Genomic DNA, 26,387 nt, shown 5'->3' on the forward strand with positions numbered 1-26,387 from the left:
AAACATATGAAAATAAAGAGAATAATGAAATAAATGATACAAATAATAAAAAGTATCAAATGAAATGAATAATACTTTTTAAAAAGATAAGGTCTTACTATGTTGCCCCAGCAACTTCCAATTCTTTTGCCTTACTCTCCTACATGTTGGGACTATAGGCATCCACTATAACTCCCAGATTGGAGTGTTCTTTTACTCTTTTCAAATGCATAAAATTCATAATAACTTTGTTATTGCATGAGAGCATTTTCTCCTAGAATGTTAGTAACATTAAATTAACTATAAGACCAGTAAAAAGAAAACACTGAAATATGTTTGTGTGTTTTTCTGGAGATACAATGTCTCTATATGATAAAAAGTATAAAAACTTAATTCGAGACTGCAGCCCTTCCAGGGGGAGAACCAGCAATGTCTCCTGAAATCCACAACATGTTGGAACTGAGGATTCTGGGAAACCAAGCAAGCACCTCCCCTACCTGGTAAGTGGAGGCAGGGTGGCAGACTGCAGCCCTTCCAGGGGGAGAACCAGCAGTGTCTCCTGAGATCCACGCCACGTTGTAACTTAGGACGCTGTGAAAACAAATGACCATCCTGCCCTTCCTGCTTAGCAATAGTGAACCTATTCTACATGGCCTAGAGTCAAATATCCCACTTCCCCTATCCTCCTTCTCCTCCCCACCCCCCGCCCATTAGCAAATGGGAACCAGAAATCTGAGCATCTCCTGGGAGGTTGACCATAGCAAATAAGGGGGACTTCCTTCTACCATTTCTTTGAAGGCAAATATTTTTATTACTGTTTTGCTCTTTTCTGATTAATAGTACTGCTTTATTCAATATACTGTTTTGATAAGTTCTATAGTGTTCTATATTTCATCTCATTTTGATATATGTGATTGAAAGAACAACTATTATAAAGATACCAAAATATGTGATACCTATTACTGTTAAAAAAAAAAAAACTTAATTCATCTATTTTGCAAACTTACATCTTAAAATTTCCAGGACAATTCTGGCTTAAAATAGATTATTATAGCATCTGATCCTGTCATGGAGAATGTGGTTAGTGGATGTCTGTATACCTTTTTAAAGTCTTCCTTTATCTCTCATAGCTCACTGTAGTCAATAATACTTCCATTAACAACTAAGAATCACAAAATGAGATTATCTTCAGAGTCCTACTGCATTCTCTTTATCTAATCCCAGAATGATTTTTTAAATTGAATGATAGATTTAGAGTGTTCAAATTTTAACTCTAAAAACACTGACTAAAAATCTCATTTATATTTTTCATACAGTTTGCTTTTAGTTTCAGTTAAGAATGCTAGGCAAACTATCTTTCCCAAAATTTATTGACTATTGTCATTCATTACAAGAATCAGAACCCAGACTTTCTGTGCACAGTACGTGTGTGTGTGTGTTACACTTACAAAATCACTTTAAAATGGAGTCATGAATTAGACTGTCAGTAAAAGAGTCTATTATTTTTAAGTCTATAGAGATCCAAATATTTATCACAATCTTAGGTGACTTCAGAAGCCTGGGTTCCTAAGGTGACACTGTAGCCACAGCACGTTGACAGATCAATGTTACCTCAGTTTCTGTGTATATGGGGGCCTCTGGCTCACATTCTCAGTCTCGGGTCTCTGTTCTCTGTGGTGAGAGAGGTAACTTACACTTCCCATTCTTTTGTTAACTGTGCTCTGTAAATGACTTTGAATTTAATTGAGTAAGCTATCTGTGGCTTCTTTCCCAGAATCTCAGGGGTCCTGAGAGAGCTCAAGATGGAATTACTTCCAGGGTCACTTGGCTTTGCTGCTGGCTGTGCTTACTGTCTGGACCTGATCAGAGCCTCCTGGGTCTGAAGGAGTTCACATGCTGGGTTGAGTGCCCTGTTCCTAGGGAGTGTTTGGTACAGTTTGAAACAATAAGCACACTATTTTAGCAGGTGGTTAACACTGTTTCTTAACATTGATTCTGCAATCAGTAAACTAATTGAACTGACAAAAGAACTCAAAATCTACCTCCTGTTCTCTAGGAGAGAGTGGAGTTTGTGGGTCATGCAATTAACACCCACAATATTTTAAACATCATGAAGAATGTGCTTTTAACCAGGCATGGTGACATATGCCTATAATATTAGCACTCTAGGAGGCTGAGGGAGGAGGATCTTAAATTTGAGACTGGCTTACACCATTTAGTTGCTGAGTAACTGAGCCTTTGTCTAAGAAGAAGAAAAAATATTTTAAAAGCGCTGAGGATGTAGCTCAGAGTGATAGACCTAGTTCTATTGGGGGTAGGGCAGAGGAGGGTGCCCCTAGACCTACTTACATATGATATATGATATTATGTCTCAAAGATTTTTGTACCTTCTAATTATGTAGATTCTATTAATATAAACTTTACAAAAAGACTTTCCATCCTTTTTGCCTCCAGATGAATATGCTTTAAGATCACTAGCAAATTAAAACTTTTTACAAATGTTAATTTCATTCTTGGTGCTGGATGTTTGTTAAAGGCCCATCTTATGTCAGATTAAGTGAGTATACTCTGGACATATTTTGAGGTCTGACCTTAAGTATCAGTGGTCTAAACTCTATGAAGATAGGGCCCTTCTCTGCCTTGTTTATTTGTGTATCTCTAAAACCTAGGAGCCCAATAAATAAGATACAATTTATCAACAAAAGGAATTTATCAACATCTGTGACAAATTCTAAGACAAGGAGCCTTCAGTCAGTAAGTTTAGTGTCAGGATTGCTCAGACCATATGCTTTAGTTACTTTTTCTCATTGCTGAAACAAAATACCTGACACCCAAAGTTAAAGGAAAAAGATTTACTTGGCTCAGAATTTGTAAAGGTTTTAGTCCACAATCAACTACCTCCAAGGCAGGTTGGGCGTGGCAGAGAGGCATCATAAACTGTTGCTCATGATATGCAGAAGGTGCAAAACCATCCAAGCAACAAGCAACAAGCAACTTTCTGTTCCTCATATTTTATCAGGTTATCCACCCATGGGGCATATGACTGACTGCATGTGGCTTTAGGGGGACATCTAGATATAAGGCATAACATTATACTTTACATGCTGTGAGACTTTCCATCCTATCAGATTCATTGCAATCTGTGCTGCAATATCAATTTAGAAACTCATTAACTACCTTTTATTAAAGTTACATTTTCAACCAAGGCTTATTATTGAACATAAAATGCACTGTAGTAAAGGTCCATGTGTTTTTTTTTTATCACAATGGATCAAATAAAGCAGATAACTTATTTAAACCTAAAACTTTACTACTTCAGTTAATTTTTAGTGTGCAGTAATATTTTGACATTGTAATTTTGCTTTTGTTAATATTACCTGAATATAAATCCATAGCTATCTTCTAAAAATTCAGATTCTATTTTAAATTCTGAATAAAGAAGGATATATTGTTGTTTTTATAGAATTTATTTTACTTAAAAATTCAAAATAAAGTACAATTTGATTATAGTCATTATAAGTATAATGAAAATTTAGGGCATTTTCCTTTCAAAGGACATGGACTCTTATCTATTCTTCCAACTGAACATTTAACATAGCAGAGGGCCGTGAAGACAGATGGAGTGAGCTAAGCCATTTCCTGGGAGTGTCATGCACATGGCCCTGCTACCTCTAGCCCCTGATTCTCGGGCCTGCAAGACTGACAGGGATGCTAGGGTCTGGTCACACCCTACACACTGGGTCCAGTTTGTAAAATCTGTAAAATTGTAAAGCACCATATATGCTTTACAAAATGAAGAAACATCAACCCGAAAACATAGCATTTAATAAGAAAAGATATATAAGATATGCTTGCTAGACAGATGACAAATTGCTAGGGGAAAGCTTCATGAGAAATCTGCTACACATTTGAGGAAAAAACTCAGAGCGTGAATCTGAACTAGTGGGAGGAAACAGTGTGATCTTCAGAATTTGTTTTTAGTTATTCAACAAATATTTATTAAGTAACTACTGTGTCTCAGGACCCATTTTGATGAGTGGGAACATGACAATGAACAAATAGGTAAGGTGGTTACCCTGACTTTGGCATCTCATTGAAATTAGAGTCTTGCCCCCCTTCCGTGCAAGCTCCTTTTAGCCCCATTATGACAATTGTGAAGGATACGTAAAAGTAATGAGGGGGTGTAGGAGGTTGAACCCATGGCCACATACATGTTAACCACAAAATAGAAATCTTCACATTTTTATTTATCTCTTTCCCCCACTAAAAAATGAACAAATGAATCAAAATGTTGTGGTTAAAATCTTCTTGATGCAAGGGATGAAGAATGATGTTGGATAAAGTCGGTTTCCTATGGAGACACATAGGTGATACCTGGAAATCTCACTTAATACAGGCAGCCATCTCATTGAAGAGACTGAGAACACTGATCCAGAATGCGACTTTCAGGGGCTGGGGATTTAGCTCAGCGGCATAAGCACCTGCCTTGCAAGTGTGTGATTGTGAGTTCAATCCCTGGTACCGGTAAAAAAGAAAAAGACAAAAACAAAACAAAACAGAATTTGACTTTCCATGAGCCCCACATTTCAGAAACAGAAGTGCCCATCTGAAGGAGTTTAATGAAGAGTGCGAGAGTGCTGTGGATTATTCCACAACAGAGAGAAACACATGATATTTATCAAATAATCTATGTGAATAGTACTAAAATAATGATCCTTTATAATGAAGTACTATTGAAGCAGTTCTCTTTTTTGTTTCTTTTTTCTTTTCTTTCCTTCTTTCTTCCTTTTTTTTTTTTTTTTTTTTTTTTTGACAGAGTCTCACCATGTAGTTCAGGTTGGCAAACTCACTAGGTAGCATAGGGTGCCCTTGAATTCATGGCAATCCTCCTGCCTCAGCCTCCTGAGTACTGGGATTACAAGCATGTGCCACCATACCCAACAATTGAAGCAACTCTACATTAACCTATAGATCTACTAAAGCTATCTTATAGCTTATAATAGTTATGCCATATTAACATTTGTTGCTTATCTGTGATTTTTTAGAAAGAATTTTAACAGGTACTACCTGAGAACTGAAAAGTTTCAGAAACAACAAATTTGTGTATTGATGAGTTCTTTATATAGTTTGCTTAACATTAAAAGCTTCAAACTTTCCTAAGAGTAACACACACACACAAACACACAATGGTCATAGGTAGATGAGCTACTTCAGGGATATTTTGTTGCTATTAATTGAGAAAGGAAACACAAAATTTTAAAATTTGAAATGATAAATTTTTATTAAGAATTAAGGACATTTTAAATCTGTTTATAAATATTTACAAGGGAGTTATTTATAAGTAGTCAGTAACTTACTGGACACAACTACTAAAAGAAATAAATAACCACACCAACAAAATTTTCCCTTTTGATATCCTGGGACAATGTTTCCCGTCATTACTGTTTTCATCACTAATGTGGAAATAGCTCCTTAAATCCTGTGTGAAATACGCGAATGTAGTCACTTCTACCTCTCAAGTGATGTGAATTTTCTGATGCTCTGGTTGGTCTAAATATGGCCAACAAAGTAGCATTAGAATTAATCTGAAAACCAAGCTACTGATAAATCTTTTTATGCATTGGGACAGGCCATTTGAAAATTCACACGTAAAATATAGTTTCTGTGAATAATTTTTGTATTTTCCTCATTCACTTCAGTGGTAACTATGGAGCTGAGTGTCCTTGCCCTGCTCAGTGGGAGGACATCATTTGGGGGCTTTTTCTGGCGCCAGCAGCTGGGTGAGCACCCTGACCTGAATAGTTGCTATCTGAATAGTACTGTGAGTTTGGGACAAATTACTCAGCCTCTCTAGATTCAGCTTCTCCTGTGTACAGAGAAACTGAAAGCTTGTGCCATACAGATGAGGCATTTGGGGACCACAGTGCCACTGTGCCTACAGAGGACTCAGCATGGCTGTGAGTCTCTCCCACACTTGCCAAAGACTTGTACTCTTTGGCTTCTATTCTCCCGGGGATTTTGTGCATTTGTGTGGTACAAATGTCTGTGACTGCAGAAGCTGAGCCTTCTCATGTTTGGTGTTGTGGCTGGTACTCTGCTACAGCATTATTCTAAGTCCTGCAAAGAAGATTCCTTAGAGGGTGTTGAGAAGACCCATGTATATGACATTTGCTTTGATTTAAAAAAGTGGGTTGGGCCTGGGAGTGGAGCTCAGCGGTAGAGCATGTACCTAACGTGCACACTGGCTTGTTGTGTTCAGTCCCTTGAACCAGATGGGGAAAATGAAATGGCCATGTGAGTGGTGAATCACAGGTGCAAATGGTGGAGGATTTTTGACCCTGCCTTTTACATCTATTACTGGCTCCAAGAAGTAAACAAGAGTGAAATATTGTCTTTCAGAATAGTCAAAAATTTAGAATAAACTTTGGTGAGATCCTCACTTAACAAATGAAGGAAATGAAATGGGAGAACCTCAGTATTTTACCATTACTTAGCTACCTTCCTGGGGCTAAGACAATAGCCTAGTACTCCTGGATGGGGCTTGTGTCACTCACTTATTGGACAGAATCCAGGATTTGGATGCGTTGTCAGGCTCACTTTGAATTTTTGACCCTCCTGCTTCATCCCCCTAAGCACTGAGGTTAAAGGAATTTACCACTGTGCCTGACTCCAACAAACATTTACTGAGGACCCACTGTGAGACTGTGAACCTAAGAATACCACAGCAAGCCATCATTGAGAAGGGGGTTACAGCCAGTGTTCTCAAAGTCTGGTGCAATACTTGAACTGTAAAGAGAAAGCATAACAGGAATCTGTACAAATGTGAAAAGTGAAACAAATGTGGACATCCAAGGGCCCTGTGCATAGATTTCTGGAGGGAACTTGATAATAGACTTACCAATTGTTTGTACTCATGCTACAGAGCACAGTTTCTTTTCCTTTTTTGCTTTGATAGTTTCTGCAAATAATTCTTGAAATTCAGGATTTTTTGATTATTTATCCTACTTTATAAGTCTCAAAAATGTCAAGTTCATGAGTTTTCTATTGTTGCTGTAACCAATTTCCATACATTTAGTGGCCTTGGAACCATATAAATTCATTATCTTGCTATGTCAGAGGTCAGAAGTCCCAAATCAGTCTGTTTGGCTAAATATCAGGTGCGGGCAGCGCTGTGTGGCCCTGGAAGCTCAGGGGAGACCCTGCTTCTGTGGAGGACCGCCTGGGCGGCTGTCCTCAAAAGAAGAGCATTTGTCTCGTTTTTGGCTAACCCCGGCCCTATTTCCTGTGTACTGATACGTGCAGAGCTGGCTAAGTTTTGTCCTTATCTCCTCAATTGGCTGTAAGCAATGCAAACGGGTTTAGCCGAGGTGCTGATGTACAGTCTTTGAAGCAGTGCCACAGGTCAGTGATGCCCCTCCTGCAGCTCCCAAGTAAGGTGTGTGAGCTGGGCTGAGTGGCCGTGCGCTCAGCTGAGAATGAGCCTTGAGAAAAGAGGCTCTGACTTCTCAGGGCTTGTTACACATCAGAACACTAGACTCGGCCCCAATCTGTGGAATGCAGATTACTGTTTGTCTCTCTCGCTCTCTCTCTCCCTCTGCATATTGCAGAGGTGATGTCAGTCCGCCTGCCTAGCCTGGCTCACAGCACTCATGTACTTTCAGCCACTTTCACAGTCACTCTCCTCTTCACAAATTAATAAAACCCAGATTTGGCCCCGGGTTGAGGCCTTTGTTCCTGTTAGCTACCATTCTAGCTGGGCTTAGGACCTCCTTGGCTCCTCGTAAATACAAATTTGTGTTAGTGTCATTATTCTTGCCATGCGTTGCCCTGGAAGCCGTGCATTGGTATTAACTTACTAGAATTCCAATAACTTTTCCATGGTATTACAAACATAGACTTTTCTAAACTACAGTGAGGTCCAGAAGATCTTTCAGTCTGCTTCCTTGCTTTTTCCCAGAGTCTAGAGGCCACTTGCACTCTTTGGCTTGTGGCCCTGAAGCATTACAACCTCTACTTCTGTTGCACAATGTTGTCACGTTGTGTTCTCTGCCTCTCCCTGTTCCCCTCTTTAAAGAGCCTTGTGAACAAGGGGATCAATTTCTTGCAAAAGGGAAGAAGTTCAAGAGAATGTGGGGGAGAGGGGAGGAGGAGGAGGGAAGATGGAATAAGTAGAATAAATATATGCTATGTACAAGAACTCAATAATGTCAATGAATGGAAACATTGTATGTGGCACACACGGGAGGAGATTAATAAAGTCAACAAGAATGAAATGGGGGAAGGGGATTTAGAGGAGGCAGGAGGGAATGGTATTAAAAAAAGACCCAATTTAGATTATGTACCTGTACTAACTCCCCAGGATGACTGCAAACATGCACTAATAATAAATGAAATTTTAAAAGCCCCTCTGAGTACCCTGAGCCCCGGGGATAATGTATGATGTTCTCTCCACCGAGATTCTTAGCTTCCCACTTTGGAAGTCCTTGTCTACGAAAGGTAATAGTCATGGGTTGTGGGAATCCGAACATGGATATCTTTTGGGAGGTATTATTCAACCTGCCACACCAGGCTCTTCTTTTTTGGGTGCGTGTGTGGCAGAACAAGTAAATGGACAACTATGCCCTGAAATATAAGCACCGTGCTAAATAAATCACAGAACAGCTACCGATACTTCTTTCTCTTAGAAACCAGTCAAGTTTCAATATTCATTTCAGAGAATATGATTTTCTTTTTAGATTCTACTATGACTAAATATTATTTTGGGCTAGAAAATGTGATGCATGGTTTTCTTACGTGAAGTTTATATATGTTTAGCTTCTGCATGAACTTTGACATTGTGCATTTAATTCTAAATTTATGAAAGATTGCCTGAAGGAATCCTTATGACTTTTTTCTTTTCTTCCTTTTTTCTCTCTCTTTTTCTTTCTTTCTCATCTGTCTGTCTCTTTCTTTTTTTCTTTTTGAGACAGGGTCTCTGTGTAGTTCAGGCTGGCCTGGACTCACTATGCAGTTCAGGCCGGCCTTGAACTCACAGCAATCCTCCTGCCTCAGCCTCGCTGGGATACCGGCCTGGAGCACCACGCTCAGTGGTTTTTTAAAAGACAAAGCCTGCTTTCCTAGTCTACCATCCTAACTCTTCTGACCACGTCATCCTTCCTTTCACATTCTCCTCTTCCCTCCCCTTGTCCTTTAACTGCCGTCACAGCTCTCCCTCTATGAATTTCTCTGTGCTTTTAATCCTGAGATTTCACATTTTCAGCTCTCATCGTTATGGGGTGACATCCCTGAACCAACCCATTATTTTTTCCTAGCCAAAATTCTCCTTTGTCACCCCATATCTATGGAGCAGTTTTCCCACAACTCAGACTGATTAGGTTCCAGGTCACGCCATGTCCCTTCCCAGCAGCCAGTCTCTCCGCACTCTGTTTCTGGCACTAGCACCCCATTCTTTCAGGCCTCTACAGTTTCTCCTCTCAGCAGTGAGTCTGCCTTACATTACAGTATGGGCTTCACAAGGGCAGATCTGTTGTGCTCACTGCTGTCACCCAGGGACAGAAGGGTGGCAGCCAGGGCGGGTCAAACATGCAGGGTTTATTTATTTGCTGTACAAAGGAGTGTCAGCTCTGGCTGTCTGTGGCATACCTTTACTTTGACACATGGATCCGTTAAAGTAGATAATAATGACCAACATTTGTGGGTTACTTTTGAAACTACACTTGGCACCTGTTTTATTTATTGTACAAGCTTGTGGTGAGGCAGAGGAAGTATACTGTTACATTTCCACTTTAGAAATGTGAAAACAGAGACTCAGTAAATAATCCAGTTTCTTCCTGAATTTGATTCATCCTCTCCTAACTTTTTACAGACTTTGCTTCATCTCTGCTTTCATACTAGGTTTGCTTGTCAAAAGAATCATGATTTTCAGCTCTATGCTACTTATTCTATTAATTAAACTTCTTATTTGTACTCTTAACAAAAATTTACCTTATAGTTAGCTGGCCTCAAACTTGGAGCAATCTTCCTGCCTCAGCCTCCCAAGTGCTGGATATAAGCATGTCACTACAGCTGGCTAAAATTATCTTCAAAAAATATATATTAGTTTGATGTCATTTCCTTCTCAAAAACTATAATGCTTGTTCCCCGAACCTCAGAATATTTCATCCTTGCGTAGTCATGATAACACAGAAACAAGAATAAAAGAATTTCTGCAACTCAGACTAAACAATAAAGACAAGTAACTTAGTATACACAATTTTTAGTTAGCCTTCATGGAGTAGGTTTCAGTGTCTTATAAAGGCATCGTGTTATTTCTCTGCATAATTATTTGAAATATGCAGTGTCATGTGACTTTCATGTTGCGGGGGTAGAGGTATTAAAGCAACAGCAAGCACGTCTGTCCACCAGATGAGGTTGCTTAGGTCTGTGTGTCCAGTAATCCTTATTAGGTATCACTCTCATACTGAAAGTTAATGCTTGCCTAGCATTTGCCAGATACATGCAGGACACTAGAATGGTCTGAGGTAAACTATCAGGCTGAGACAGTCTCCAGATAATATTGCCTTATTCCTAGATCTTGTGGAAATAAAATCTGATGTTTCACTACTTTACTTCCTGAGGTTAAACAAATCTCATTCTCAAGGTAATAATGGCCTGTGCTATGACATGGGTTGGTGTGGTGTCAGCATGCTGATGCTAAATTCTTTTGATGCTACTGCCAAGCCCAGCATGATGGTGGCCTGTCCTGGATCTCATCTGAACTCATGAGCATGTTTAATGTAATAGTCTTGTGTTCTCCTGGAGAGAACTTAAATTTTATATCATACTTTCCGGGCAAGCCTTTTAGTTACTATAATTCTGCATTGATAAAACTTGTGCTTACTTTCCCTTAGATTCTTAAAACACCAAGACACTTGGATATAGCTCTACAAAGACAAATTATGAGAACTCCTTCAAGTAATTAATTCAGTTTGGCATTGCGCAAAATTCCTTGGATTCCTGTTGTTAGGGAGGCTTTTAAACTCCTAAATATCCTTCTTAAAAGGAATCATTGTAAAAGATGTGAAGTCATCACTTGGTACTTTCTATTGATTATAAAGGCTTTGGTTATAATTCAGGGACCCACGGAGATGTTGCTGGCTGCCAAGTATTAAAATTTACAGCAGAGAGGCAACCTGGCCGTGCTGTTCACAAACTCAGTGTTCTATAAATGTTTGTTTGCCCTCCCTTCCTGTTATATTTAGAGAAAGAAAAATGACTATGAAGCATAGAACAAAAGAAATGAAACAAGGCAGCAGGTATATGCATTTCCCCTTCATAGCCTTTTTTTTTTTTTGAGAGAAGGTCTCACTATGAGTGCAGGCTGGCCTTGAACTTGCTTATGCAGCTAAGGTTGGCCTCAAACTCACCATGATTCTCCTGTCTCAATCTTCTGAGCACTAGAATCACAGGCCTGCACAACCACACCCAGCAACCTTCATAGCATTTAATGAATGCAATTTACTCCACATAGTATGACCGGAGTGTTGAGTGAGCTGGATTTGCAAGGGTGAGCAGAATGCAATTTTGTTTTTTCTCCCACGGACCCTTCCTCCTCTCCCATTTTCTTTCTCTTCTATCTCCTTTTTCCCTCCCTCCTGCCTCCCTTCCTTCCTTTCTCCCTTTCTGCCTTCCTGCCTTTTTCCCTTTCTGCCTTCTTACCTTCCTCTTTCTTTCAGACAGGATCTCACTATGTAGTCTGGGCCAGCCCTGATACCTGCTATGTAGCTTAGGATGACCTCAAATTCAAGATCCTCCTGCTTCAGTCTGTCTCCTATAAACTTTTTTGTTTTTGTCTTTCTGAGACAGGGTTTCACTACGCAGTTCAGGCAGGCCTTGAGCTCACTTTGTAGCCCAAGCTGGTCTCAAACTTGCAATGATCTTCCTGCCTCAGCCTCCCAAGTGCTGGGATTACTGGTGTGCGTCACCACTCCTGGCTTTTCCTTTAAACTCTTTAGGCCCAGCCTGTGGTATCTGCAAATCAAGGAGCTAGGAAAATACAGAAAACAATTAATAAATTATACTTGATATAATAGCTCTGTTAAAGTCCAAACCAAACTAATGTCAACATTGTCTGGCTAATACTTCCTCAGTTCTCCATTCAGCAAATATTTGTTGATCCCTGCTACGTAGAGAGATAACTGAGAATTCAAATAAAAAGCACATCCTGGTCCTTAAGGAGTTCATAGAGGAGTGACAGAAACTGGTGGATAAATGGTGGTTAACAGCAGGTGACTGAACTCTAGCTGAGTGAGATTAGACTGCAGCTGAGCAGACCATGGGCAAACGGTCAGGAAGCCATCAGAGAATGCCACAGACCACAGTGAGCTGGATATCCTGGCCTTGAGGTGCTAGCTGTGTTCAGTTCTTTACACCATCGAGTCCTCTAATAGGGAGAATAGCTATCACGGAGCGATCCCTGTGACTTTTCGTGGGACTGTCCTGACAGCCACCTCTGGTCCCAGTGGAAATGTACGATCTCCTGTGGAGTGGTGGAATATTCTGGTGGAATACAGAAGATTCCACATTCTCCCAAGGCTTTTCATTCTTGGGTGTGGGTAACTGAGCTGACTAAAGTGACACCAACCTCCCAGCAGTGTTCTGCCAAAGAGCCAAGGAGACTTCCCAAGCCACCAAGTCTCCTTGATGGCTCCAGACAACAGAGTCACCCTGGCTTGGTTGGCCAGCTGAGACTGCATAAGCTTCTGGCCAGCATATCATGCTGAATATGGATGAAGACTACTGGGGAGGAAGCATTTAGGAGGAATACTCAGCCTCTCCAATTCAAGAAGAAGATGGTTTTTATGATGCCCCCATGGATAGCCTGAGGGTACAATGTGAAAAGCAAATGTTGGGTTCCCTATTAAAAAAATTAAGAATATCAGAGCAGCAAGTCAGGTTTGAAGTCTTATGAGTACGGAGTCCTATGTGGGGCACAGGACTCATATCTATGACACTGGCTCTGACCCATGTGCACATAAATGTATTATGAGTTAAAAATATAGTAAACAAAATGCTGGTCATTTGGGCAACCATTTGTTCATAAACTAAAAATGTGAATTATGAAGTGAGGTGCTTTCTAAGCCTGGGTAGCTGCACATTGAGGAGAAAATAGGAAACATTGAAGAGATGAGCTCCAATGGTGCTTGATGTACTCTGTTGCATCTCCTTAAGAACCATGTGAGTGACAGCCTTTGAATCCTATGCCCGAAACAGTGAGCTGATGACAGAACACACAGTGAGCTTCCCCTGAATTTCAGGGGAGAACCATAAAGAGATTCCACTCGTCCAGTACTCTTTCTCTGCAGTCTGCCCTTTCAGAGACGCAGCCTGTCTCTGTAGAACAGAGCCATTAGGGTCTAACCTCTGCTCCTCAAATACTGACAGTAGCCAGGGGCTGGTGGCCCTGAAGTTAATCCTGGTGGAAAATTGAGTTACACAGCTGCAACTGTCAGGCCTTGGAGGACTCTGTTGAGGGCTGAGTACTGCCTCTAGCTTGTAGCAAATGATGTGCATGAAGGGTCCAGGGCTGAGCTTCCTCTCCTGGAGCCCACTGAGAACACTCAGCCGACTGTGATGGGCAGCCCGGGAAGCCCTGCACTCGCACATACTCATCCTTGCGCATCTCCTTCCTTGAATATGGTGCTGCCCAGGCCTCGAGTGCTAGCTGCCAAGATGCTGGAGCCCTTAGAAAGCTTCAAAACGTGGACACTTGGGAGCCGAGTACTTCAGGATGGGAAGTTAAAGGGAGTGTGTGGAGGATGGAGATACGGAGGGTCTGTCGCAGTATCGTATTTCTCAGATCTACAATATCGCTTGATTCATTAATCATTTCTATTTCTCTCTCGAGATGCATCCATTATGTCCCCATTTCACATTAGAAATTTTCTAGTATATAATTTTAATATTACTGTTGTTTCCTTTCCAATTTTTAATTTTTTTGTAGTTGCTGTAGGGATTATAAATAACATCTTAATTTAAAATAGTATATTCAGCTAATACTAATTTAAATAGAATAGATACAACTTTTCCTCTCGTATCCTTCTACTGCATTCTATTCCCCCTCCTTTGTACTATTACTGTTCTACAAATTTCCTCTACATAGATTAAAAGGCCACAATATAGTCTTATAATGATTGCTTTATGACATGGTTACCATAAAAGAAGAAAAGGGAAGAACATTTATGTTGTTTTTATATTACTTGGCCATGTAGCTTTGAGTTACGGACCGGTATCCTTCATGTCAGCATAAAGGGTTCCCTTTAGTATTTCTTGTAGGGTGGTCTGCTAAAGCTGAGTTTTCTCAGGCTGGTTTTTTTCTTTTGCTGGAGATGAATCCATTTTTGATTATCGGGACTGTTCTTATTCTTTCCTCCATTTTAAAGGACAGTTTTGCTAGATAGAGAATTCTTGTGCAATTTTCTTTCAGCACTTTGAATACAGTGAATACCTTCTACTGTTACCTTCTGGCCTCCATGGGGACTAATGAGAAATTAGTTAATGTCTAATTAAGGATCACAGGTATACGATGAGTCATTTTGGTGCTGTTTTTTTTCAAGATTCTATTTGCTTTGTCTCTGACAGTTTGACTGTGATGGGCCTAGATTTCGATCTCTTTTATGTACCTTTAATAGAATATGTAGTGTTTGCTGGATCGCTTGGAAATGAAAAATCAGTATTTTTCATCAAATGTAGTATGCTTTTGATGAGGTCTCTTCAAATGCTTTTTCTGCCTTTCTCTTTCCCTGTCTCTTTCTGGGAGTCCTGTTTTCATGCTTGATGGTACTACGCAGGGCCAAGGGTCTCTGTATGTTTCTTTCTGTTTCATAGCGTGGATTATCTTGTTTGATTTAATCTCAACTTCAGGGATACTTTTTTCTGACATGTTGAATTTTTCACTTTTGATTATTGTACTTTCCCTTCCTCCCTGCTTCTTCCTTCTGGTCTTTCTACTTTTCCTCTGTCCTCTTCTTCCTCTTCCTTTTTGTGTTGCAGGCGTTAAATCCAGAGCTTCCAGCATGGTAGGTAAGTGGTTATTGTATTTTTCAACCCCAGAGTTTTTTTTTTTTTCTTTCTTTCTTTTTTTAAAAAATGATTTCTGTCTCTTAGTTGACATTTGTTATTTGGTGAGACATAATTTTTTTAAAATTTTATTTAAGGAGAAAAAGAAAAAAAACAGAAAAAGGGTACAAGTTATACAGAATTTCAGAAAAAATAAAACAGTAGGAAATCACTAGTTAATAGATTACATATTATTATCTTAGAAATAGTTGTTCAAGTTACAAACTTAAAGCATATAAAGTGGACTTTCAAACAGTGAGACTGCAAACAGTTTTGTTCAATGATCCAACAAAACTCAGTAATATGGTTATCTACCTTATACACTTAAATATATATGCAGTTATATTCTTTAGAGCACTTTCTTTTCCTTTCTTTTGTACAATGACAATTACACATTCTGGGTTTTATTACTCCCACAGTTCTTACTACTTTTTTTTGAAGAGAGTAAAACCAAATGTGACATAACAGAACAGAGTCAGTCAAATCAAAAGGATGGACATAACAGATAATGTGAAAACAAAATATAGGTGATCAACAATGGTTACCATACTGCCTCTTGCTATCTTAAAAAGAATTGCCTATATCGTCAGTTATAATAAAATTGAACAAAACAGTAAAGAATAAAACCAAAACGTTGGAGACATTACAGGACTTTAAAAGAAGGTAATAGTCAACTAGAATGGGCGTCATAATGAATCTTATTGTCTTCACAGTTGTTGCTTATACTTTTGAACTTGGTACTATCAAGCAAAGCAGAATAGGGGAAAATCAGTCAAAACAAGATGGTGAGGGCAGTACAGGATTTCAAATCAAGTTAATAGGAAATCAAAGTAGGTTACTATAATATATCCTGCTATTTGTTATTTATTTTTCCCGTAATTAAAAAGATAAAAATAAAAAAGTAAACAATTAAAAAAAGGAGATTGAGATAAAAGAGGGCATAACAACAAAACAGCGCAGGTCAAAACATAACCATTTAAGCAAAATAGTGTTGGTGAGACATAATTCTTATAACTTAAAAAACTGTTTAGTTCTTTGAACATATAATACTTGATTAAAATCTTTTTTCTGATAATTTCACAAGCTGAACTTGAGAACATTTTTGTTAACTTTTTTTTGTACTTTTACATGCTTTGAAATTTTTTTGCTGGAGATCAGACATTTTGAATAATCATAGTCTTGGAGTCTTGTCCTACACCAAACGTGTTTTTGTTACTTTTCTTTTTATTGTTGCTCTTTGTTTAATGACTTTCCTGGAAAAAATTGAGATGTTTTGTATTTAGCCACTGAAATCTCTCCTCAGGTTAAGGGACAATGAGCAATTAGACAGAGATTGTGGGGGGCAGTTTTGACTTGCTGTGTAGTCCAGGTTGGCCTTGAGCTCACTGTTAGGCTAGACTAGCCTTAAAACTGCGGCAATTCTGCTGTCTCAGATGCATGAGTGCTGGATTATAGGCAGGCACCACCATGCCCAGCCACAGATTTAAATGCCTTGTTCAAATCCTTTTCTTCCACCCTTGGCTGTGGGGTTCTGTAAGAGTTTGGCATGCTTCTAATATTTTAGCATTTTACAACTCTGCTTTAGCTTTCCGTTTCTGTTTGTGCGGATCCTTGAAGTCAGTTATGATGAGGAATTTGAGCCTTGTCAGGTTTTCCTAGGCAGGCACAAAGTGTTACTCATGCACTTGAGGTATAGGCTTCCAGGAATACATCAGAGTTTTTCAACCTCCCTTAACATCTCACTTGTAAGTTTCAAGACTTTTTTTTGGTGGAGGAAGTCTGTTATTTGCTCTAACAGATATCTCTATGTCAGGCTGCTGTGGTGTTAAACAGTTGCTCCTGGTTTTTTTTATTTTAGTTTATTTTACATTTTAAAAATTCACTTAGTAGCAAATGCTCTACAGTCAAAACTTTTGTCAGTGAGCAGTTTGGAGTCAAGCCAAATAAAGTCAAGCCCTATAAATGACTTTTCCAGGGAGCTGTCACATAGTCAAAGAGTGATGACCATCTGTGGAATGTAGCGTTTCTGCTTTTTGGTAGCTGCTGGGCTGGTGGCTCTCAGTTACTGTGTTTCTGAGTGTGTTGGTTTTCAAGGCGGTTGTGGAGCTGAGAAAGAAGGGAAGGTAACTGTTCTGAGATTTGACCATTTTCCATTAATAAATGCTCCTCGTTACAAGTGCTTGTTTATAGTTTCCAGTTTATAAAGTGCTGATTTGGCCAATTTTGCCTATTTTTTCATTGTTTTCACGGGAAGACAGAGGTCCTTATTTCACTTTTACGAAAGTATTTTCTCCAAACATTAATTTCAGTACTGATATATTTCACTTAATGGCATATTTAGCACCTGTGGAAAAATATTCAATTTTTGTCCAGGTTATCATACTTTTTGAATTTTTATTTTTTCTTGCATTTTCCTGCCTCTTCTTTTATACATGTTAGCTGCATGAGTCTCCTCTTAGCAATACTTCTCCCCTTGTAATTGTGTCACTTCTAACATGTTATAGGATTAAAAATGAAGTAGTAAAATTGGTTAGTGATATCTTAGGACAGGCCAGGAGGGTCCACTGTGAAGTGTGTGGAATTCGTGACATGGTGACTACTCAAAAGTTATTTTGGGTTTTTCTCTTCTATGTTCTGGAGAATCTGGTTTCTAGATATCTGAATTTGGAGCAAGTGAGCTGGTGATGTACAGAGTAGAGGAGGTACTAGCCCCATAATACTCTTTGCTAAATTAGATTATAACTATAGCAGTATACCACATTTTGGGCAACATGTTTTCAGAGGAACTTGGATCAGATAGGAATTTGAAGCTTACAGTTACTAAGATGGAGAGTGGGAAGCTTTAAAACCATGCTACATGAGGAAAATTTAGAGTGGTGATATTCATTGGGAGAAAGAAAAACTTGGGGGGGGGGGAAAGCAACTTACTTGGGGTCTATGACTAGGTGAAATGGTAAAGAATGATTCTGTCTTTCTCCATATAATCAGGTCTCCATGAATGTGATTAGTAACCACACATTATAAATGGGACTGCTTTTGATTCAGTACACAAGAAATTCTTAATGACATCTGTTCAGCAGTGTAACTGACTAAGCTTTTACATTGCTCTAGCCCAGGAAGCCATAATGAAATGAAACAGAATTATCACCTACAACAGCTCATAAAGTGAAAGCCTCAGTCAGAGCGCCTAGAGAAAGACTAAATGACCATCTGTTAAGGAACCTAAATTAGAAGACTGGGATCTATGACAGTTGAAGTCCATTCTAAAACCAGTATTTGAAGGGTCCGTCACCATCATAGAGCTTGTAGATAACTCTAGGGCAAGACAAATATTTAGTGGGAGTCTGGAGTCGCCAAGGGATATGGGATGTTTTTGAACTTTTCCTATCAAGTTCTCCTAAGATCATTAAATCATGTACGGAGCTGTTGGCAAGTTAACTTTGTCACGGAGTTTTACTGACACCTGGTGGTAAATAGAAGCATTCATAAAATCTAAAATACAATTCACAAACTTCATTTTATGAAAATCATGAATGAATAAAGTAAACTATATTTGAAAATATGAGCTATATTTTAAAAAGGGAATTAAATTGACTAAGTGTTATTTTAATCTTTCAAATATTTTATCCTGAATTTTAAAATCTTCCTTGAAGACTTGATTTTACTTAATAAGCAAATCTTCAAGGTTAAACATACGGTGAATATTTAAATTTAAAAACTTGCTACAGTGAAAGATACACTGCCAGGCTGGGGATGTAGTTTAATGGTACAGTTCTTTCCTTGTATGCAGAAGCCCTGGGTTCGATCCCCAGCTCCACCAAAAAAAAAAAAAAAAAAAAAAAAAAAAAAAAAAAAAAGACACATTTCCTTTCATCTCCCATGAACACACTTATCCTATTGTTCTTACCACTTGTTGAAGCCCTGGAAGTCTTTGATGAGTATCTTTCTGAGATATGTATGATCAAAAATCTGGTGAATTCTGCAGCTGAGTAGCATCAAAATTAGAAGACTTAAAGAAAAATGTATTTATTAGTTATAGATGGTGGCAGTGGGAAGATAGAAAGTAAAGCTAATTCTCATTAGAATTAAAATTGTAGATTTTAAGTATTAAATAAATGAGTTAAAGTGTCATTTTATGAATTTTTATTATTTTATCACACGTGCTTTACTCAGGCCATAGACAGAGAGACATGTTGACCAGACACAGTACAATTTCTATCGCCCGTGGGGCCTCCTGCATCAGTACCTCACTTGCTTTGTTGACTTGGCTGTTGATCGGTTTCACAGCTCTGAAGCTCCCGTGGGGTCTTCTGTGTCTAAAGATCTCCTCATTTCTGCGTCATCATCTGGCCCCTGGAACTCTTCTTCCACAGGCTTCCTTTCTTGGGTTGGTGGCCCTCTGTCAATTGATGGTGCTCGCAAGTACTCTGTGTCTGATAATCGCTTCTGAGCCTGCAGTGTGCTTGGCTCTTGGGTTAAGTAGTTTATGGTGGAATCTCTCTTTCTTTCAGGAATCTCAAGCTCCTCCTCCCATTTCGAAGGAGGGGATCCCTCCTTACGCTCATAACTATTCAGTCTCTTTTCAACCACTTCACGGATCAACACTGTAAAGTACAAAAGTCTTTGTGAGTTTTCATTTTTTAGATAAGTTCTAGATGCATATAAAACATTCACTAGGCCTCCCCCTTCCCCACCTGACCTTTCATAAAGTCACCATATTTAATTTCTGTAGCAATTAATGCATTGTGTATGGGTCATAGTCTTTGCCTATTTCAACAGAATACCATTTATAGTGACAGAAGATATTAATATCGATAAAATTATAAAAAGTAAAAAATAATATTGAGGATAAAATTTTGTACCTTTCTTAATATAATTAATATACTGAAAACTTAAGTATTAAAACTGTAAAATTAACATCTTTCTTTAATTTATTCCTTCCACTGAAATGTTGAGAGATGACTTTCAAATAAAACAAAAGAACTTACTGTCAAGCACTGTCCTTCCAACCAGGCTGTAGTCGATGGTTTTTTCAACTTCATTCATTAGCCATGGAAGAAATCCTAGCTCAATGTCTGTAATAAAAACATTTCACTAAGTCATTTCTTTCTTTTTTTTTTTTTTTGACATAGGGTCTTACTATGCAGATCAGACTGTCCTTGAACTTACAGTGATTCTCTTGCTTCAGCCTCCTGAATGATGGGGTTATAGGCTTGCATCACCATGTCTGGTCATTTTTATTAATCATTTGAAACCAGAAGAATGTGCTTTGGCCATTATGTAACAGATTCATTTATATTATTTTTCCAATACAAAATGTTAAGTGGATTTATATAATGTTTCCCATATTCTATATGTTCTGGTCAAATTTCTTTTATTGAAACAGAAATATTCTTAAAATTATGAGGCCTTCCTTGGAGTCAAGGATGTCAGAGCTAGCATCACAGTACAACCTGAAACAGATTGTGGGGACAGAAGGAAGATGTGGATCTGGGAGAATTCCAAGGACATGTGATACAAATCTGAAATGGAGTACTCCAAGTACAAAGAATGCCCTCATCAGAGGCCCAGGCTCTAATGGAAGCCAATGCAGACTGGATGCAGGCCAAGGGCATGTGAGAAGGTGGCGCTCTAGAAATGGCTAGAAACCAGGTGTTTCCATTAGTAAAAAGTTTGCTCCATCAGAAACAGAAATCTACTGTGGAAGAATGTTTAAAATATGGTCTGTTATGGTATAACACTAAGTTTCAAAACAGCTTTATTTGGGAGAAGGCATCTAATTGTTATTTTTTAATATGGTAAGAAGGGGGAGTATGACAGGATATTATCATTGCTATTATAAATATTTTAGTCTCAAGCATGAATTTCGCTTGCAAAATTTTAAATGATCCATGATAGGAAAAAAGTTACTGGTCTCTGTGAGTGGCCGTAGGAGGTCTAACTAGACTCTGAAATGATAGTTCGGGCACACAGATGGTCTTGGACTGACACTTGGACTGACTATTTGGGAGCAGTGGTTTAACTACTTGATGCTTCACTTTTTACTTCTGAAAAATGGGAATTATATCTGCCCTGTCTACCCCATAGGCCTACTGGGAGGATCAAATAATATCACTTATAAAAAACACTACATAAATTAGAAAGTATGAAATGAATGTAATGACATTTGTTTATAGTCTCACCTCTATGTGTAAGATTGAATATGCAAGCAGTGAAGATTTACATAACTAACAGCTGGCCCAAAATACTATTCGCTAATGAGGCAGGGCTTGGATTCAAAGCACTCGAGGTGTAAATGCTTTCTAAACTAAGGGTGATGGCAGGGAGAATGTGTCACCTCTTTTCCTTCAGTAGGCTAGACTGGGTAGGTGAGTGGGCTTTGAGGGGATACTAACAAATGGCTACCAGGCTGTGGGCCCATCAAGGTAGAGACCAAGGTGACTGACGCAGTGCCTGGGCCAGAGTAAGGGCCTAATTAAATGGATCAATGATCTCACATTTGTCCTGAAAGTGTTTCAGATAGGAAAAGAAAGTCGCTGAGAAGAGTTATTACAGCAACATACATGCACTGTGCTTTTTACATATAGAGCATTTGTTTATACAGAATTTCATATATGAAAATTTCATGTCACACATGAGGAAGCCGGAGGTCATAAAGCTAGCTAATGATGAAGGCAGGATCAAACCTTATGTTTTTCACATAGTGCACATATTTCTTTCTACTGTCCAATGTTCTGTGGCTCAGTAAAGAAATGCCAACATTTTATAATCAATATCTTTATGATACAGCTCTTTAGAAATTTTTAATTTTAGTTTTTGAAGATACATATTTATAGGGTACTGTAATATTCCTCTTCTTAGTAACAGTAGTTATTTAAATATAAGTAACTTTCACTTTAGAAATAGAAAGATTCTAATTCAAAATAAAGATGAGCATGAAAGAAATTCGAACCACTAAGAGGATACTTATTTTAATAGAGTTAATCTAACAAAAATCTCCACAAACCTCTTTTAATGGGATCATAAAAGTAGCCACTGTCTCTGAGACTGCTAAAAACAGAGGGGAGGAGGTCAGCCAGGTAGCGCTGTGCAAATGCACAGGCCGCTATCTTCTGGGATGTCTCGTTCTGCTTGTGCACTATTTCCCACTGCTGCCGCTTGCGACGTTCCTGCCCAGAGAAAAACATCATCACAGATGGTTATTCAGGCAGTACACTCTCCTTAGATACTGACTTTAGTGAAGTACATAAGTCAAAATACTTGGACTCATCAAAAAAATGTACAGCAAGGTGTCTATTAAGGATTCATATTCTTCATTAAGATTTTGATGGGCTACAACTACTGGCTACAGAACTCAGAAAGACATAAAAGATGGAGCTTGATCTGGGGATTAGAGTGTTTGTCTAGCATTTATGAGGTTCTGGGTTGGCTTGCATTCCTGCAAAAGAAACAAAACAAAGCAAAACAAGACAAAACAATGGCACTCAATTTAAAACTCATTTCCAAGGAAAATAACTTCAAAATGCTTGCTTATTTGAATGATATGAAAAGCATGACAATTATGTATAGTTTCATTAGTATTATAAAATAATATAATATAGTATTATAATATAGTATTATAATATAGTATTATAAAATAATATTTGAATGATATGAAAAGCATGACAATTATGTATAGTTTCATTAGTATTATAAAATAATATAATATAGTATTATAATATAGTATTATAATATAGTATTATAAAATAATATTTGAATGATATGAAAAGCATGACAATTATGTATAGTTTCATTAGTATTATAAAATAATATTGACATGAAAATTATAATTGCTTAGACATCTTCAATTAAAGAATTTAAGGCAATGAATTAATTGTTACAAGTCTTTGAATTCATAAAACTGAAATGGTCTTAAACATTATGAAAGCTTATTTCTTGTTGCTGGTTCCTTTTGATGAACTAAAAGCTAGTGAGCAATCTTCTTTACTCCCATGAAGAAATAGAAGCATTAATATATTTTCTAATCATATCTTTTTTCAAAGTTTAAAGCAAATATAAATCTAGGTCATTTATATTCTTTTTTAAATAATGCATTTCTTAGTGGTAAATAAAAATGTTTTGATAAAGGATTCACAGATTTTTCAATAAAGCTTTTTTGGTAAGTGTTTATTTTATATTTGTAAAAAAAGTTTTAGATTTGCACAATCCTTACCATAAACCCTATGCTCTTTACACAACTATTCACTTTGGAATAAAATTTAAAGTGCAGTCGATTAAGTATTAAATAAGAGTCCCTCTACCCCCCCAAAACCCAAGCTATTCTTCACAGAAAGTAAGACCTTTGGGAGATAATTCGGCTGGGTTTAGGCACAAGCACTACTTTCTAATTTATTCATTTGGTATATAATAGAGGAAGACTGTTAATGTTAGAACCAGAAAGCCAGGAAAGATTGTTGAATTTAGAGTTTCCTAACTGAAAGCTATTGATATATTTGAAAAAACCTGTTATAAAACTTTTTAAATTGAAGGATTGTAAAAGCTATAATCTGAAAAATACTGGGTCAGGACTCAAGTAGTTCTAGAGTATTTCCAAGGGTACTGAGAAGAGTTTGATCACTAAAAAACAAACAAAATTCCATCTCAATCGTTGGCTTCATAATCCACAGAAAACCCCAATACACCCCATTTCCCCTCCTCCTTTCATCTTTCTGTCACTGAATTATGGCACATCAATATAATTCTTCCTCTAGGATGCTCCATATTTAAGAGTATCTTCCATTTGGGACACAGGTCATTTAGAAACATTTATTTAATTTAAATGAACGTTTAGAAACTCAATTTAAATATATTTTAAAATTTAAAAAAGTCACTTAATCCGTGAAAGATTTATAATCTAAATGAAAGATTTGAGCACAAATACTAAAGAGCATACAAATACTAAATCTTCTAACAGATTGTCAAAGATACTTAGTTTTATATGTAACTCTGAATATAGAATAAATAAAGTATCCAAAAGACTAAGAGGGGTGAAAGATATAGCTCAGTGATAGAGGATGTAACAAGCATGTGGGAGTCACCGGGGTTCAATCCGAAGAAAAGGAAGAAGAAGAAGAGGAAGAAGAAGAGGAGGAAGAGGAAGAGGAAGAGAGGAGGAGGAGGAGGAGGAGGAAGAAGAAGAAGAAGACCACCATCATCACCATCACCACAAGACCACCCTAAGAAAGAAAAATAGAATTCATAGAATCGATACTTTTTCTTCTTCGTGTCGCCTCTTCTGCTCTTCCAGTCGCTGGACTTCAGCCAGCTCAACGTTCCGCATTTCTTCGTAGGCACACTGACTGGCCTGCAGGTTGGCCAGCTCTTCTTCTTCCATCACTTCCAGTAGGGACTGCTCAATTGTCTTGCCCACCAAAACTTCCAACATTGGTTTAACTTCAAGATCAAAATCAAAGAGCTAAACATACAAGAGAAAGCAGCATTTTAATCATGAACTAAATGCAAGGTCAGTTATAAAGAATAGCAATAACACTGTAATCCCAGTTACTAAAGAGACTGAGGCAAGGGGCTTACAAACTCATGGTTACTCTGGGGAACACAGGAAGAACTCTATCTCAAAATAAAAAATAAAAAAGTAAAAAGGGCGGGGTTGTGGCTCAGTGCAAAACCCTGGGTTCAATTGCTGGTGTTATGAAAAAGAAGAAGAAAGAGAAGGACAAGACAGAAGAGGAGAAAGGGGAAGAAAGAGAATGAGGAGAAGGAAGAGGGAAGGGAAGGAGGAGGGTGAAGGGGAAGGAAGGGAGAGGGGAATAGCGATAACATAATTTTATTTTAAGTGTTGCCTATGTGTCAAACACTGGACATTAAGTGTGTTTCTGATTCTCAACACAACCCTGCAAGGTACCAAAACAGCATTTTATTTATAGGTAAAACTCTATTAAGTAAAAAGTTATGGGAAAAAAACCCCAACAACCCATGCATTTATCAACATGAACTTTGATACTCAACAGTTTTAAGATCAAACTTTAGAACCAAGGGAAAATATCCTTTATTCTCCAACTTTCCTGCTGGTTTTTTACAGGCTGTTTTAAAAACAATACTGTGATGAACTAAGGAAGAATAATGGATATTTTAGCTCATTATGGTAGGTTGTGCCTGTAATCTCAGGTACTTGGGGAGCTGAAGAAAGATAATCTCAAGTTTGAGCCCATCCTGGGCAACTCAGTGAGAGTCTGTCTCACAAAAACAAAACAATACAAAAAAAACCAAAACAAAACAAAAAGAAAAATAAAAGCCTGGGAATGTAGATCAGAAGAAAAAAGAAGAATAAAAGGCTAGAGGATTGAATCCAGAGTACACCTGGGTTCAATCCCCAGTGCTACATATGTATGAATGATATTTTAAGTGACTCATGTGTAGGATTTAGACATAAATATGTCCTTCAACGTAGCTTCTGAAGACTTATTTTATTCCTCAATTTCAATGACAATTCTCCTAAGTTCCTTCAAATTTTAAATCTTACTTAGGTCATTATACATATAATTAATGTGTCTTTAATTTAGTAAACTTGTCTATGCATTCCATATTGATAGAAACATGTAATAAAGATTTTAAGAACAGAGATAGTATCTTCATAAAAGTTATGTAACCTGTAAACAACCAAGACTGGAGTCTCTTATCCAGAGAAATTATTCTTCCTTATACTGTACAAATCTATAATGTACATATATTAAACAAATGTATAGAATATAGAATTATACTAAAAATATTTCTAATAATTTACTTTTGGCAAGCAAAGAGGAAATATCATAACATGTCTTTTAAAAACATTTTTAGGTACTACAGGATAAAACTATTAAAATAACATTTATAAAGAAACCCCAAAACTAGTCTTTCTGATTGTGAACTGGTTCTTGACTATATTTAGCTTTACCTAAACTCAACTTTACCTCATTTACCAATATAATGGGAAGTCAAAGTAATGCACTTACCTCTCCTTCTAGTATCTCAGTGGCCACATCTTTGTTAGTTCTGGCAGGAATGAAAAGTGGTGTTGGTGGTCTGTCCAGAAATGCATCTGTTTGGCATTCCATGTCAACTTCTATTACGCGGTCAGCAATTTCTTCAAGATACAATTCTAAAAATAATAACATAGACACTTAGTTTGGCATTCAGGTCTACTTCAAACATATTTGTATTTGAAATTTCCACTCTTTCTAAACAGAATTACATGAATCAGAAGATAAATCCAGTAACAGGGCTTAAATGTAGGGTTCAGTTCATATACTAAGTTAAGAGTTAAGAGATTTGGAAGA

At 37.8% G+C, this 26,387-nt stretch overlaps 1 protein-coding gene across 1 annotated transcript in view; it reads right to left on the reverse strand.

The window, feature by feature from the left end:
• Positions 1 to 19,201: 19,201 nt before the first annotated feature.
• The window catches only part of Rsph3 (radial spoke head 3), a 33,952-nt gene continuing 26,766 nt past the window's right edge, over positions 19,202 to 26,387 (reverse strand). Inside the window, 5 exon segments of the mRNA XM_003468499.5 lie at positions 19,202 to 19,679; positions 20,064 to 20,150; positions 22,082 to 22,244; positions 24,326 to 24,529; positions 26,064 to 26,209. Of these exon segments, the coding sequence (XP_003468547.2) occupies positions 19,357 to 19,679; positions 20,064 to 20,150; positions 22,082 to 22,244; positions 24,326 to 24,529; positions 26,064 to 26,209 (923 nt within the window). The 3' untranslated portion in view covers positions 19,202 to 19,356.

Source organism: Cavia porcellus, unplaced genomic scaffold (genome assembly GCF_034190915.1).
Source record: "Cavia porcellus strain 051 isolate PalLab524CR breed Dunkin Hartley unplaced genomic scaffold, mCavPor4.1 scaffold_22, whole genome shotgun sequence".
Classification (NCBI taxonomy): domain Eukaryota; kingdom Metazoa; phylum Chordata; class Mammalia; order Rodentia; family Caviidae; genus Cavia; species Cavia porcellus.